Source organism: Salvelinus alpinus, chromosome 2 (assembly GCF_045679555.1).
Source record: "Salvelinus alpinus chromosome 2, SLU_Salpinus.1, whole genome shotgun sequence".
Lineage (NCBI taxonomy): Eukaryota > Metazoa > Chordata > Actinopteri > Salmoniformes > Salmonidae > Salvelinus > Salvelinus alpinus.
This window is the reverse complement of record NC_092087.1, coordinates 107,255,577-107,272,400: the sequence shown is the minus strand read 5'-3', so window position 1 is coordinate 107,272,400 and position 16,824 is coordinate 107,255,577. Positions and strand designations below refer to the sequence as shown.

General features: G+C 45.2%; 1 protein-coding gene across 2 annotated transcripts in view; it reads left to right on the top strand.

Annotated features, from left to right (window-relative positions):
* Positions 1–2,653: 2,653 nt before the first annotated feature.
* Positions 2,654–16,824, top strand: part of LOC139548040 (zinc finger protein 436-like) — a 47,817-nt gene continuing 33,646 nt past the window's right edge. For both annotated transcript variants that reach the window (XM_071357341.1, XM_071357351.1), the window contains exon 1: positions 2,654–3,647. In XM_071357341.1, the coding sequence (XP_071213442.1) occupies positions 2,885–3,647 (763 nt within the window). In that variant the 5' untranslated portion in view covers positions 2,654–2,884. The remainder of the gene's footprint in view (positions 3,648–16,824) is intronic.

Here is a 16,824-nt window from a genome sequence, read left to right as displayed (position 1 = left end):
ATTTAATCCTACTCCAGGCCAACGGTCTGAGAGGACAGAACACTACCACTATTTAACCCTATTTAATCCTACTCCAGGCCAACGGTCTGGGAGGACAGAACACTACCGCTATTTAACCCTATTTAATCCTACTCCAGGCCAACGGTCTGGGAGGACAGAACACTACCACTATTTAACCCTATTTAATCCTACTCCAGGCCAACGGTCTGGGAGGACAGAACACTACCACTATTTAACCCTATTTAATCCTACTCCAGGCCAACGGTCTGGGAGGACAGAACACTACCACTATTTAACCCTATTTAATCCTACTCCAGGCCAACGGTCTGGGAGGACACCATACTACCACTATTTAACCCTATTTAATCCTACTCCAGGCCAACGGTCTGAGAGGACAGAACACTACCACTATTTAACCCTATTTAATCCTACTCCAGGCCAACGGTCTGGGAGGACAGAACACTACCACTATTTAACCCTATTTAAATCTACTCCAGGCCAACGGTCTGGGAGGACACCATACTACCACTATTTAACCCTATTTAATCCTACTCCAGGCCAACGGTCTGGGAGGACAGAACACTACCACTATTTAACCCTATTTAATCCTACTCCAGGCCAACGGTCTGGGAGGACAGAACACTACCACTATTTAACCCTATTTAACCCTACTCCAGGCCAACGGTCTGGGAGGACAGAACACTACCACTATTTAACCCTATTTAATCCTACTCCAGGCCAACGGTCTGGGAGGACAGAACACTACCACTATTTAACCCTATTTAATCCTACTCCAGGCCAACGGTCTGGGAGGACAGAACACTACCACTATTTAACCCTATTTAATCCTACTCCAGGCCAACGGTCTGGGAGGACAGAACACTACCACTATTTAACCCTATTTAATCCTACTCCAGGCCAACGGTCTGGGAGGACAGAACACTACCACTATTTAACCCTATTTAATCCTACTCCAGGCCAACGGTCTGGGAGGACAGAACACTACCACTATTTAACCCTATTTAATCCTACTCCAGGCCAACGGTCTGGGAGGACAGAACACTACCACTATTTAACCCTATTTAATCCTACTCCAGGCCAACGGTCTGGGAGGACAGAACACTACCACTATTTAACCCTATTTAATCCTACTCCAGGCCAACGGTCTGGGAGGACAGAACACTACCACTATTTAACCCTATTTAATCCTACTCCAGGCCAACGGTCTGGGAGGACAGAACACTACCACTATTTAACCCTATTTAATCCTACTCCAGGCCAACGGTCTGGGAGGACAGAACACTACCACTATTTAACCCTATTTAATCCTACTCCAGGCCAACGGTCTGGGAGGACAGAACACTACCACTATTTAACCCTATTTAATCCTACTCCAGGCCAACGGTCTGAGAGGACAGAACACTACCACTATTTAACCCTATTTAATCCTACTCCAGGCCAACGGTCTGAGAGGACAGAACACTACCACTATTTAACCCTATTTAATCCTACTCCAGGCCAACGGTCTGGGAGGACAGAACACTACCACTATTTAACCCTATTTAATCCTACTCCAGGCCAACGGTCTGGGAGGACAGAACACTACCACTATTTAACCCTATTTAATCCTACTCCAGGCCAACGGTCTGAGAGGACAGAACACTACCACTATTTAACCCTATTTAACCCTACTCCAGGCCAACGGTCTGAGAGGACAGAACACTACCACTATTTAACCCTATTTAACCCTACTCCAGGCCAACGGTCTGAGAGGACAGAACACTACCACTATTTAACCCTATTTAATCCTACTCCAGGCCAACGGTCTGAGAGGACAGAACACTACCACTATTTAACCCTATTTAATCCTACTCCAGGCCAACGGTCTGAGAGGACAGAACACTACCACTATTTAACCCTATTTAAATCTACTCCAGGCCAACGGTCTGGGAGGACAGAACACTACCACTATTTAACCCTATTTAATCCTACTCCAGGCCAACGGTCTGGGAGGACAGAACACTACCACTATTTAACCCTATTTAATGAGGACACTACCACTATTTAACCCTATTTAATCCTACTCCAGGCCAACGGTCTGAGAGGACAGAACACTACCACTATTTAACCCTATTTAATCCTACTCCAGGCCAACGGTCTGGGAGGACAGAACACTACCACTATTTAACCCTATTTAATGAGGACACTACCACTATTTAACCCTATTTAATCCTACTCCAGGCCAACGGTCTGAGAGGACAGAACACTACCACTATTTAACCCTATTTAATCCTACTCCAGGCCAACGGTCTGGGAGGACAGAACACTACCACTATTTAACCCTATTTAATGAGGACACTACCACTATTTAACCCTATTTAATCCTACTCCAGGCCAACGGTCTGGGAGGACAGAACACTACCACTATTTAACCCTATTTAATCCTGGAGTAGGATTAAATAGGGTTAAATAGTGGAATGTGTTAATAGTTGTCAGGGAAAAGGAAACTTTCCTTTTCCACAATTTGTATTACCGAATCAATTTTTTTTATGTAGGCAGGCCTTGAATGGCCTCACACACCAGGCCAGCAGGTGGCGGTATACGCACCTTAAAACCGGATGAGCTCCGCCAACCAAATCCTAAAGAAGAAGAAGTCAGCCACCTCGGTAGCTTTGCTAAGCAACGTAGCTGAAACATTGGTGCTCTTCAGACGCTTTCGGTAATTATTAGCCACTGTGTTTTAAGCTAATTTCTGTCGTCTAGCTAGTTACTACGCCTTTCGTTTAAACTTTCCGTTGTTAGTCATCTAGCTAGCTGGTTAAGTTAGGAGTAGTATTAGACGAGTTGCTAATGCTAACTAGCTAGCAAGCTAACATCCCAGACCATGAGCTCACTAAGCTACTCCACCCATGAGGAGGTCTGCTGGACGGAGAAAGAAACTCTCGTGAAAGAGGAGGAGGAAGAGGAGGATGTTACAATACAAAAACAAGTAGAGGGTGACGCTGTTACCGTGAAAGAAGAAGATAAAGACGTTATAGTGAAAATAGAGGCGTGCAGAGTGAAAGAGGAGGAGGATGTTACTGAAGAGATGGAGAATGCCGTTTTTGGAATGAAGGAGGACGAGGGGGGGATGACTGTTACTGTGAAGGAAGAGGAGGAAGACTATGCCGTTTTTGGAATGAAGGATGAGGGGGAGGTGACTGTTACAGCAAAAGAAGAGGAAGAAGTTTTCAGAGTGAAAGAGGAGGAGGAGGATGTTACTCTGAAGGAAGAGGGGGAAGCTTTCAGTGTGAAAGAGGAGGAGGATGTTACTCTGAAGGAAGAGGAGGAAGCTTTCAGTGTGAAAGAGGAGGAGGATGTTACTCTGAAGGAAGAGGAGGAAGCTTTCAGTGTGAAAGAGGAGGAGGATGTTACTCTGAAGGAAGAGGAGGAAGCTTTCAGTGTGAAAGAGGAGGAGGATGTTACTCTGAAGGAAGAGGAAGAAGCTTTCAGAGTGAAAGAGGAGGAGGATGTTACTCTGAAGGAAGAGAAAGAGGAGAATGCCGTTTTTGGAATGAAAGAGGAGGGGGAGGTGACTGTCTCATTGGAGGAGGAAGAGGAGGAGGAGGAGGAAGAAGAAGAAGAGACGACAGGAGATCTGATTAACAGTAAGTACTGTCTTAAAAACAGGCAAAAACTCTGCATTTGTTGAACTATATGTGTGGTTATGAATTGTTAAAGCTACAGATTGTCATCAACCAACAAAATGTTAATGGATAAAATGCTTCCCATATTTTATGTTTCCCAACATTTTTAATCATCACTGAATGTCTCTTCCTGTAGTGCTGTGCTCATTCTCTATACTCGACATCCCATGAGAGCAAAGTTATTATTTTGTATTTATTATAGTTATTATCAATTTTCAGGTTCTTGGTTGTTTAGTTATAAGGTAAAAGGCATACTGATCAGATTTTTTTTATTTGACCTTTATTTAACTTGGCAAGTCAGTTAAGAACAAATTCTTATTTTCAATGGCGGCCTCGGAACATTGGGTTAACTGCCTTGTTCAGGGGCAGAACGACAGATTTTTACCTTGTCGGCTCGGGGATTCGATCTTGCAACCTTTCAGTTACTAGTCCAACGCTCTAACAACTAGGCAACCTGCCGCCCCAGGTTTCAGATCTCTATGGTTTACCATATCATATATTACAGCCAACTCTGATTTCAAATGATGAAGAGGACAGAATCAAGACAAGGAAGAATTATTTTGGAGAAGAAAAAAAAACGAGCCACATGTTTTTGAATGTATGCAATAAGGCCATGAGAACCAGTGTTTGACTTGGACTGAAATAGGTTCCGGGTACTGGTTATATTTAAGGTGCAGGAACAAAACAATACTTTTGACCTAATATTTTGTAAGAGGTGCAGGAACTCAAGCGATAGAATATTTTAGGTGCCGGTACTCAGTTCTGGTGAGCTCCTGCCCAAATCAAGTAGTGATGAGAACCAGGGTATTATTGTCGAGAACACAGCTATGGGCTGTTCTTAAACATGACGTGAAGCTGAGTTCCGGGAAACATCTCTAAAGACTCTGTTTTTCACAATAACATGGGTTTGACTGCTTAAATTTCTTTCGTTTAAATGGTTACATGTTAAAAAGTTGTTATTTTGTATGTTGTTTTAACAGTTATTTTAACAGTTAATGTTATTTAACTAGGCAAGTCAGTTAAGAACAAATTCCTTTTTACAATGACGGCCTACCCCAGCCAAACCCTAACCCAGACGACGCTGGGCCACTTGTGCGCCGCCCCTATGGGACTCCCAATCACGGCCGGCTGTGATATAGCCTGGAATCGAACCAAGGTCTGTAGTGACACCTCTAGCACTGAGATGCAGTGCCTTAGACCGCTGTGATGCAGCCTGGAATGGAACCAGGGTGTCTGTAGTGACGACTCTAACACTGAGATACAGTGCCTTAGACCGCTGTGATACAGCCTGGAATGGAACCAGGGTCTGTAGTGACGACTCTAACACTGAGATGCAGTGCCTTAGACCGCTGTGATGCAGCCTGGAATGGAACCAGGGTCTGTAGTGACACCTCTAGCACTGAGATACAGTGCCATAGACCGCTGTGATACAGCCTGGAATGGAACCAGCGTCTGTAGTGACGCCTCTAGCACTGAGATGCAGTGCCTTAGACCGCTGTGATGCAGCCTGGAATGGAACCAGGGTCTGTAGTGCCTTAGACCGCTGTGATACAGCCTGGAATCGAACCAGGGTCTGTAGTGACGCCTCTAGCACTGAGATGCAGTGCCTTAGACCGCTGTGATGCAGCCTGGAATGGAACCAGGGTGTCTGTAGTGATGCCTCTAGCACTCAGATGCAGTGCCTTAGACCGCTGTGATACAGCCTGGAATCGAACCAGGGTCTGTAGTGACGCCTCTAGCACTGAGACGCAGTGCCATAGACCGCTGTGATACAGCCTGGAATCGAACCAGGGTCTGTAGTGACGCCTCTAGCACTGAGATGCAGTACCTTAGACCGCTGTGATACAGCCTGGAATCGAACCAGGGTCTGTAGTGACGCCTCTAGCACTGAGATGCAGTACCTTAGACCGCTGTGATACAGCCTGGAATCGAACCAGGGTCTGTAGTGACGCCTCTAGCACTGAGATGCAGTACCTTAGACCGCTGTGATACAGCCTGGAATCGAACCAGGGTCTGTAGTGACGCCTCTAGCACTGAGATGCAGTACCTTAGACCGCTGTGATACAGCCTGGAATCGAACCAGGGTCTGTAGTGACGCCTCTAGCACTGAGATACAGTGTCTTAGACCGCTTCGCCACTCTGGAGCCCAAGTGAGTACATTAATGAGTACATTCATTTTATTTCATCCTTCTATGACTGGTGTAGATTTATTATCTGATAAAGAAACCAACATATGACTGGTGTAGATTTATTATCTGATTAAGAAACCAACATACGCCCAGCCAACATGTCTCCTTCCCAAACCTACCATCCCGTTCCCCCAACCCCACCCAGCCAACATGTCTCCTCCCCAAACCTACCATCCCGTTCCCCCAACCCCACCCAGCCAACATGTCTCCTCTCCAAACCTACCATCCCGTTCCCCCAACCCCACCCAGCCAACATGTCTCCTCCCCAAACCTACCATCCCGTTCCCCCAACCCCACCCAGCCAACATGTCTCCTCCCCCAACCTACCATTCCGTTCCCCCAACCAGCCAACATGTCTCCTCCCCCAACCTACCATCCCGTTCCCCCAACCCCACCCAGCCAACATGTCTCCTCCCCCAACCCCACCCAGCCAACATGTCTCCTCCCCCAACCCCACCCAGTGAACATGTCTCCATCCAACCCCCCCTCTCCAACAGTCCCAGAAACCATGTTTTCAACCTCTCCCCCCCCCCTCTTGTAACTAGTCACTAGGAATGGGAAACTAGTCACTAGGAATGGGCAACTGGTCACTAGGAATGGGCAACTAGTCACTAGGAATGGGCAACTAGTCACTAGGAATGGGCATGAGTACTCGAACTGTCGTCAAAACTTGATCTTTAACCAGAGATCAAATTTTTGTTCAAATACTGTAAAACTATTTGGTCGAAATGTTGTCTTGAAGAAAACGTTAATTTGCTTGGACTCTAGTGTTCCATTTGTACAGTTTTTTATCACATTCCAACAATGAGGACAGTTTTATCACATTCTAAATGGACTGGTTGACTGAAGTAGGGGATCTGTGTGTTCCAACAATGAGCTGGGGAATAATTGCATAATTTTCAGTTTATAGGCTACTTTGCGGTTTTCACTAGTTACCACAGCCACGAAGTAAAAATCGTTTTTTTGGTCTTAATTTAAGGTTAGGCATAAAGTTAACAGTGTGGTTAAGGATTGGGTTTAAAGTCAGATTTTAAGAAGCGAAATTGTAGAAACTGGCACGGCTTGTGACTGTGGTAACTAATGTTAGTGACGACCCTACTTTGCGTACTGCTAGTGCCATTTAGAATTGGTTAGCTTAGGCTATAACCCCCCCCCCCCTAAACATAGACAGGTTCCACACTGAACATATGCAAAAAAGTTTGATAAAGACAGAGAGTATTTTCATCAGGATCATTAAACTTAGACCTACTCACCATGCAGATGTCCTGGTCATAATTCATCACCATGCAGATGTTCCATGTAGAATTGTTAATCCATGTAGAAAATTCCAAGGAACAGGCAGAATAAACTGAATCGAACGTCTGGATATCATAAAGAAGACGGATCTTTGGTTTGTAACCCGTTTATTAAATGTGTTTCTCAACTCTCCAAATTGAGCCCCGTTTCAAATGATCTACTCTTTGAAGATGAACTGTTCTGCTTCATTCTGTTTTGTTACATGTTTTATTGACCATAAAATAGGTGTCTTGACTGTGATAAGGGGAAATAAGAGCGTCTTGTCTGCTAAATCGACACAACAAGGCTATGCCATTGAACAGCCATAGGCTTCTACAGGCAAACGCCACACTGCTTACTACCTTTCTGAAGAGTGTGTTCTTACGATATAATATTAACCAGCTGATATTACAGTTAAAATAAAGGAATGTTAAATGGCATTTCACAGAATATGAGGCGATTTAACAGTTAGGATTTGTTATCTGTAATGGTTATGATAAATTAGGCATTGTTGCTCACTGTTGGCATATACAAAACAACAAAAAATATTAACAAAACAATGCACCAATTTCAAAGATTTTACTGAGTCACAGTTCATATGAGGAAATCAGTCAATTGAAATAAATTCATTAGGCGCTAATCTATGGATTTCACATGACTGGGCAGGGGCGCAGCCATGGGTGGGCCTGGGAGGGCATAGGCCTACCCACTGGGGAGCCAGGAACTGCCAAACATTATGAGTTTTTCCCCCTACAAAAGGGCTTACTCATCAGTTTCATCAGCTGTCTGGGTGGCTGGTCTCAGACAATCCCGCAGGTGAAGAAGCCTGGTGTGGATGCCCTGGGCTGGCGTGGTTACACGTGGTCTGTGGTTTGTGAGGCCGGGTTGAGTGTATTGCCAAATTCTCTAAGATGACGGCTTATGGTAGAGAAATTAACATTCAATTCTCTGGAAGAACTCCCGAGTTCATCTCAGCCTATGCTGCCCTTCAGTTCCTTGGCTTTTTGGCCCTGACAGAGACATGGATCACCCCAGAGAACACTGTTACTCCAGCTGCTCTCTCTTCATCTATGTTTTCTCTCAGAGTCCGAGAGCATCTGGTCGTCGCGGTGGTGGCACAGGGCTACTCATTTCTCCTAAGTGGAGATTTTCTATTTTCTCCCTCTCTCACCTGTCCATCTCCTCATTGTCCACTCAAGCTTAATATTTCTCACCCACCAGGTGCCCTCGGAGAATTCCTCAATGAGCTTGACACCTTGACGAGCTCATTTCCTGACGATTGTCTCACCGCTCTTCTTCCTGAGCGACTTCAACCTCCCGACGTCTGCATTCGATTCATTTCTTTCCAACTCTCTCTTTCCCCTCCTTGACTCTTTTGACCTCACCCCTTCCTAATCCCCCTCCCACTCACAGGGCAGGCAATATGCTTGACCTCACCTCACCCCTTCCCAATCCCCCTCCCACTCACAAGGCAGGCAATATGCTTGACCTCACCCCTTCCCAATCCCCCTCCAACTCACAAGGCAGGCAATATGCTTTACCTCACCCCTTCCCAATCCCCCTCCTACTCACAAGGCAGGCAATATGCTTGACCTCACCCCTTCCCAATCCCCCTCCCACTCACAAGGCAGGCAATATGCTTGAGCTCATATTTACTAGAGGCTGTTGGCCTACTAATCTCACTGAAACTCCCCCCCAGGTCTCTGATCACTACATAGATTCCTTTTTTGTCTCCCTTTCCTCTATCCCTAACCACTCAGTCACTACCCAGATGGTAATCCGCTGTCGCAATCTTCGCTTTCTCTCCCTCCCACTACTCTCTCCTCTTCTATCTAATCCTTCTCCCTCCTGTCTCCTGGTTCTGCCTCTTTAACCTTACCTTCCTTTCAGCATCTTATGACTCGCATATATTTTGTTTCGATGTATCATCTATATACTGGGTGGTGGTGGTGGTGTGTAGCATCTATATACTGGGTGGTGGTGTGTAGCATCTATATACTTGGTGGTGGTGGTGGTGTGTAGCATCTATATACTGGGTGGTGATGGTGGTGGTGTGTAGCATCTATATACTTGGTGGTGGTGGTGTGTAGCATCTATATACTGGGTGGTGATGGTGGTGGTGTGTAGCATCTATATACTGGGTGGTGATGGTGGTGGTGTGTAGCATCTATATACTGGGTGGTGATGGTGGTGGTGGTGTGTAGCATCTATATACTGGGCGGTGGTGGTGGTGTGTAGCATCTATATACTGGGTGGTGGTGGTGGTGGTGTGTAGCATCTATATACTGGGTGGTGGTGGTGGTGGTGTGTAGCATCTATATACTGGGTGGTGGTGGTGGTGGTGTGTAGCATTTATATACTGGGTGGTGGTGGTGGTGTGTAGCATCTATATACTGGGTGGTGGTGGTGGTGTGTATCATCTATATACTGGGTGGTGGTGGTGGTGTGTAGCATCTATATACTGGGTGGTGATGGTGGTGTGTAGCATCTATATACTGGGTGGTGGTGGTGGTGGTGTGTAGCATCTATATACTGGGTGGTGGTGGTGGTGTGTGTAGCATCTATATACTGGGTGGTGGTGGTGGTGTGTAGCATCTATATACTGGGTGGTGGTGGTGGTGGTGGTGTGTAGCATCTATATACTGGGTGGTGGTGGTGGTGTGTAGCATCTATATACTGGGTGGTGGTGGTGGTGTAGCATCTATATACTGGGTGGTGGTGGTGGTGTAGCATCTATATACTGGGTGGTGGTGGTGGTGGTGGTGTGTAGCATCTATATACTGGGTGGTGGTGGTGGTGTGTAGCATCTATATACTGGGTGGTGGTGGTGGTGGTGTGTAGCATCTATATACTGGGTGGTGGTGGTGTAGCATCTATATACTGGGTGGTGGTGGTGGTGGTGGTGTGTAGCATCTATATACTGGGTGGTGGTGGTGGTGTGTAGCATCTATATACTGGGTGGTGGTGGTGTAGCATCTATATACTGGGTGGTGGTGGTGTGTAGCATCTATATACTGGGTGGTGGTGGTGGTGGTGGTGTGTAGCATCTATATACTGGGTGGTGGTGGTGGTGGTGTGTAGCATCTATATACTGGGTGGTGGTGGTGGTGGTGTGTAGCATCTATATACTGGGTGGTGGTGGTGGTGGTGTGTAGCATCTATATACTGGGTGGTGGTGGTGGTGGTGTGTAGCATCTATATACTGGGTGGTGGTGGTGGTGTGTAGCATCTATTACTGGGTGGTGGTGGTGTGTAGCATCTATATACTGGGTGGTGGTGGTGTGTAGCATCTATTACTGGGTGGTGGTGGTGTGTAGCATCTATATACTGGGTGGTGGTGGTGGTGGTGTGTAGCATCTATATATTGGGTGGTGGTGGTGGTGTGTAGCATCTATATACTGGGTGGTGGTGGTGGTGGTGTGTAGCATCTATATACTGGGTGGTGGTGGTGGTGGTGTGTAGCATCTATATACTGGGTGGTGGTGGTGGTGTGTAGCATCTATATACTGGGTGGTGGTGGTGTGTAGCATCTATATACTGGGTGGTGGTGGTGGTGGTGTGTAGCATCTATATACTGGGTGGTGGTGGTGGTGGTGTGTAGCATCTATATACTGGGTGGTGGTGGTGGTGGTGTAGCATCTATATACTGGGTGGTGGTGGTGGTGTGTAGCATCTATATACTGGGTGGTGGTGGTGTGTAGCATCTATATACTGGGTGGTGGTGGTGTGTAGCATCTATATACTGGGTGGTGGTGGTGTGTAGCATCTATATACTGGGTGGTGGTGTGTAGCATCTATATACTGGGTGGTGGTGGTGGTGTAGCATCTATATACTGGGTGGTGGTGGTGTGTAGCATCTATATACTGGGTGGTGGTGGTGTGTAGCATCTATTACTGGGTGGTGGTGGTGGTGTGTAGCATCTATATACTGGGTGGTGGTGTGTAGCATCTATATACTGGGTGGTGGTGGTGGTGTGTAGCATCTATATACTGGGTGGTGGTGGTGGTGTGTAGCATCTATATACTGGGTGGTGGTGTGTAGCATCTATATACTGGGTGGTGGTGGTGGTGGTGTAGCATCTATATACTGGGTGGTGGTGGTGTGTAGCATCTATATACTGGGTGGTGGTGGTGTGTAGCATCTATTACTGGGTGGTGGTGGTGGTGTGTAGCATCTATATACTGGGTGGTGGTGTGTAGCATCTATATACTGGGTGGTGGTGGTGGTGTGTAGCATCTATATACTGGGTGGTGGTGGTGGTGTGTAGCATCTATATACTGGGTGGTGGTGGTGGTGTGTAGCATCTATATACTGGGTGGTGGTGGTGGTGTGTAGCATCTATATACTGGGTGGTGGTGGTGGTGTGTAGCATCTATATACTGGGTGGTGGTGGTGGTGTGTAGCATCTATATACTGGGTGGTGGTGGTGGTGTGTAGCATCTATATACTGGGTGGTGGTGGTGGTGGTGTAGCATCTATATACTGGGTGGTGGTGGTGTGTAGCATCTATATACTGGGTGGTGGTGGTGTGTAGCATCTATTACTGGGTGGTGGTGGTGGTGTGTAGCATCTATATACTGGGTGGTGGTGTGTAGCATCTACAGTGGGGAGAACAAGTATTTGATACACTGACAATTTTGCAGGTTTTCCTACTTACAAAGCATGTAGAGGTCTGTAATTTTTATCATAGGTACACTTCAACTGTGAGAGACGGAATCTAAAACAAAAATCCAGAAAATCACATTGTATGATTTTTAAGTAATTAATTTGCATTTTATTGCATGACATAAGTATTTGATACATCAGAAAAGCAGAACTGAATATTTGGTACAGAAACCTTAGTTTGCAATTACAGAGATCATACGTTTCCTGTAGTTCTTGACCAGGTTTGCACACACTGCAGCAGGGATTTTGGCCCACTCCTCCATACAGACCTTCTCCAGATCCTTCAGGTTTCGGGGCTGTCGCTGGGCAATACGGACTTTCGGCTCCCTCCAAAGATTTTCTATTGGGTTCAGGTCTGGAGACTGGCTAGGCCACTCCAGGACCTTGAGATGCTTCTTACGGAGCCACTCCTTAGTTGCCCTGGCTGTGTGTTTCAGGTCGTTGTCATGCTGGAAGACCCAGCCACGACCCATCTTCAATGCTCTTACTGAGGGAAGGAGGTTGTTGGTCAAGATCTCGCGATACATGGCCCCATCCATCCTCCCCTCAATACGGTGCAGTCGTCCTGTCCCCTTTGCAGAAAAGCATCCCCAAAGAATGATGTTTCCACCTCCATGCTTCACGGTTGGGATGGTGTTCTTGGGGTTGTACTCATCCTTCTATTCCTCCAAACACGGCGAGTGGAGTTTAGAGCAAAAAGCTCTATTTTTGTCTCATCAGACCACATGACCTTCTCCCATTCCTCCTCTGGATCATCCAGATGGTCATTGGCAAACTTCAGACGGGCCTGGACATGCGCTGGCTTGAGCAGGGGGACCTTGCGTGCGCTGCAGGATTTTAATCCATGACGGCGTAGTGTGTTACTAATGGTTTTCTTTGAGACTGTGGTCCCAGCTCTCTTCAGGTCATTGACCAGGTCCTGCCGTGTAGTTCTGGGCTGATCCCTCACATTCCTCATGATCATTGATGCCCCACGAGGTGAGATCTTGCATGGAGCCCCAGACCGAGGGTGATTGACCGTCATCTTGAACTTCTTCCATTTTCTAATAATTGTGCCAACAGTTGTTGCCTTCTCACCAAGCTGCTTGGCTATTGTCCTGTAGCCCATCCCAGCCTTGTACAGGTCTACAATTTATCCCTGATGTCCTTACACAGCTCTCTGGTCTTGGCCATTGTGGAGAGGTTGGAGTCTGTTTGATTGAGTGTGTGGACAGGTGTCTTTTATACAGGTAACGAGTTCAAACAGGTGCAGTTAATACAGGTAATGAGTGGAGAACAGGAGGGCTTCTTAAAGAAAAACTAACAGGTCTGTGAGAGCCGGAATTCTTACTGGTTGGTAGGTGATCAAATACTTATGTCATGCAATAAAATGCAAATTAATTACTTAAAAATCATACAATGTGATTTTCTGGATTTTTGTTTTAGATTCCGTCTCTCACAGTTGAAGTGTACCTATGATAAAAATGACAGACCTCTACATGCTTTGTAAGTAGGAAAACCTGCAAAATCGGCAGTGTATCAAATACTTGTTCTCCCCACTGTATATACTGGGTGGTGGTGTGTAGCATCTATATACTGGGTGGTGGTGGTGGTGTGTAGCATCTATATACTGGGTGGTGGTGGTGGTGTGTAGCATCTATATACTGGGTGGTGGTGGTGGTGTGTATCATCTATATACTGGGTGGTGGTGGTGGTGTGTAGCATCTATATACTGGGTGGTGATGGTGGTGTGTAGCATCTATATACTGGGTGGTGGTGGTGGTGGTGTGTAGCATCTTACTGGGTGGTGGTGGTGGTGTGTATATTAACAACCCATCCTGGTCATAGTATCAACCCATCCTGGTTATATTAACAACCCATCCTGGTCATATTATCAACCCATCCTGGTCATATTAACAACGCATCCTGGTCATATTAACAACCCATCCTGGTCATATTAACAACCCATCCTGGTTATATTAACAACCCATCCTGGTTATATTAACAACCCATCCTGGTCATATTAACAACCCATCCTGGTCATATTAACAACCCATCCTGGTCATATTAACAACCCATCCTGGTTATATTAACAACCCATCCTGGTCATATTAACAACCCATCCTGGTCATATTAGCAACCCATCCTGGTCATATTATCAACCCATCCTGGTCATATTATCAACCCATCCTGGTCATATTAACAACCCATCCTGGTCATGTTAGTAACCCATCCTGGTCATATTAACAACCCATCCTGGTTATATTAACAACCCATCCTGGTCATTTTATCAACCCATCCTGGTCATATTATCAACCCATCCTGGTCCTATTAACAACCCATCCTGGTCATATTATCAACCCATCCTGGTTATATTAACAACCCATCCTGGTTATATTATCAACCCATCCTGGTCATATTATCAACCCATCCTGGTCATAGTATCAACCCATCCTGGTCATAGTATCAACCCATCCTGGTCATAGTATCAACCCATCCTGGTCATAGTATCAACCCATCCTGGTCATAGTATCAACCCATCCTGGTTATATTAACAACCCATCCTGGTCATATTATCAACCCATCCTGGTCATATCAACCCTTCCTGGTTATATTAACAAACCATCCTGGTTATATTAACAACCCATCCTGGTTATATTATCAGCCCATCCTGGTCATATTAACAACCCATCCTGGTTATATTATCAACCCATCCTGGTTATATTATCAGCCCATCCTGGTCATATTAACAACCCATCCTGGTCATATTATCAACCCATCCTGGTCATATCAACAACCCATCCTGGTCATATTAACAACCCATCCTGGTCATATTAACAACCCATCCTGGTCATATTAACAACCCATCCTGGTCATATTATCAACCCCTCCTGGTCATATCAACCCCTCCTGGTCATATTATCAACCCCTCCTGGTCATATTATCAACCCCTCCTGGTCATATTATCAACCCATCCTGGTCATATTAACAACCCATCCTGGTTATATTATCAACCCATCCTGGTTATATAACAACACATCCTGGTCATATTATCAACCCATCCTGGTCATATCAACCCTTCCTGGTTATATTAACAAACCATCCTGGTTATATTAACAACCCATCCTGGTTATATTATCAGCCCATCCTGGTCATATTAACAACCCATCCTGGTTATATTATCAACCCATCCTGGTTATATTATCAGCCCATCCTGGTCATATTAACAACCCATCCTGGTCATATTATCAACCCATCCTGGTCATATCAACAACCCATCCTGGTCATATTAACAACCCATCCTGGTCATATTAACAACCCATCCTGGTCATATTAACAACCCATCCTGGTCATATTATCAACCCCTCCTGGTCATATCAACCCCTCCTGGTCATATTATCAACCCCTCCTGGTCATATTATCAACCCCTCCTGGTCATATTATCAACCCATCCTGGTCATATTAACAACCCATCCTGGTTATATTATCAACCCATCCTGGTTATATAACAACACATCCTGGTCATATTAACAACCCATCCTGGTCATATTATCAACAACCCATCCTGGTCATATTATCAACCCATCCTGGTTATATTAACAACCGATCCTGGTCATATTATCAACCCATCCTGGTTATATTATCAACCCATCCTGGTCATATTATCAACCCATCCTGGTCATATTATCAATCATCCTGGTCATATTATCAACCCATCCTGGTTATATTAACAACCCATCCTGGTCATATTATCAACCCATCCTGGTCATATTAACAACCCATCCTGGTCTTGTTAACAACCCATCCTGGTCATATTATCAACCCATCCTGGTCTTGTTAACAACCCATCCTGGTCATATTATCAACCCATCCTGGTCATATTATCAACCCATCTTGGTTATATTATCAACCCATCCTGGTCATGTTATCAACCCATCCTGGTCATATTATCAACACATCCTGGTCCTATTAACAACCCATCCTGGTCATATTATCAACCCATCCTGGTCCTATTAACAACCCATCCTGGTTATATTAACAACCCATCCTGGTTATATTAACAACCCATCATGGTTATATTAACAACCGATCCTGGTCATATTATCAACCCATCCTGGTTATATTATCAACCCATCCTGGTCATATTATCAACCCATCCTGGTCATATTATCAACCCATCCTGGTTATATTATCAACCCATCCTGGTCATATTATCAACCCATCCTGGTCATATTATCAATCATCCTGGTCATATTATCAACCCATCCTGGTCATATTATCAACCCATCCTGGTCGTATTAACCTCCTGGTCATATTATCAACCCATCCTGGTCGTATTAACAACCCATCCTGGTCATATTATCAACCCATCCTGGTCATATTATCAACCCATCCTGGTCATATTATCAACCCATCCTGGTCATATTATCAACCCATCCTGGTCATATTATCAACCCATCCTGGTCATATTATCAACCCATCCTGGTTATATTAACAACCCATCCTGGTCATGTTATCAACCCATCCTGGTCATGTTAACAACCCATCCTGGTCATGTTAACAACCCATCCTGGTTATATTAACAACCCATCCTGGTCATAATAACAACCCATCCTGGTCATATTATCAACCCATCCTGGTCATATTATCAACCCATCCTGGTTATATTATCAACCCATCCTGGTCATATTATCAACCCATTCTGGTTATATTATCAACCCATCCTGGTCATATTATCAACCCATCCTGGTCATGTCATCATCTTGATTTTATAAACTTAAAATAAGGGCTGTGTTTTGTGTAGGCTTATCCTGGTGTGACGTTCTGATAACTGTGAACATTTCTCTAGGACAAGGTGGCGTATGTATATATGTATACTCAGCAAAAAAAAGAAACGTCCTCTCACTGTATTCTGCGTTTATTTTCAGCAAACTTAACATGTGTAAATATTTGTATGAAAATAACAAGATTCAATAACTGAGACATAAACTGAACAAGTTCCACAGACATGTGACTAACAGAAATGGAA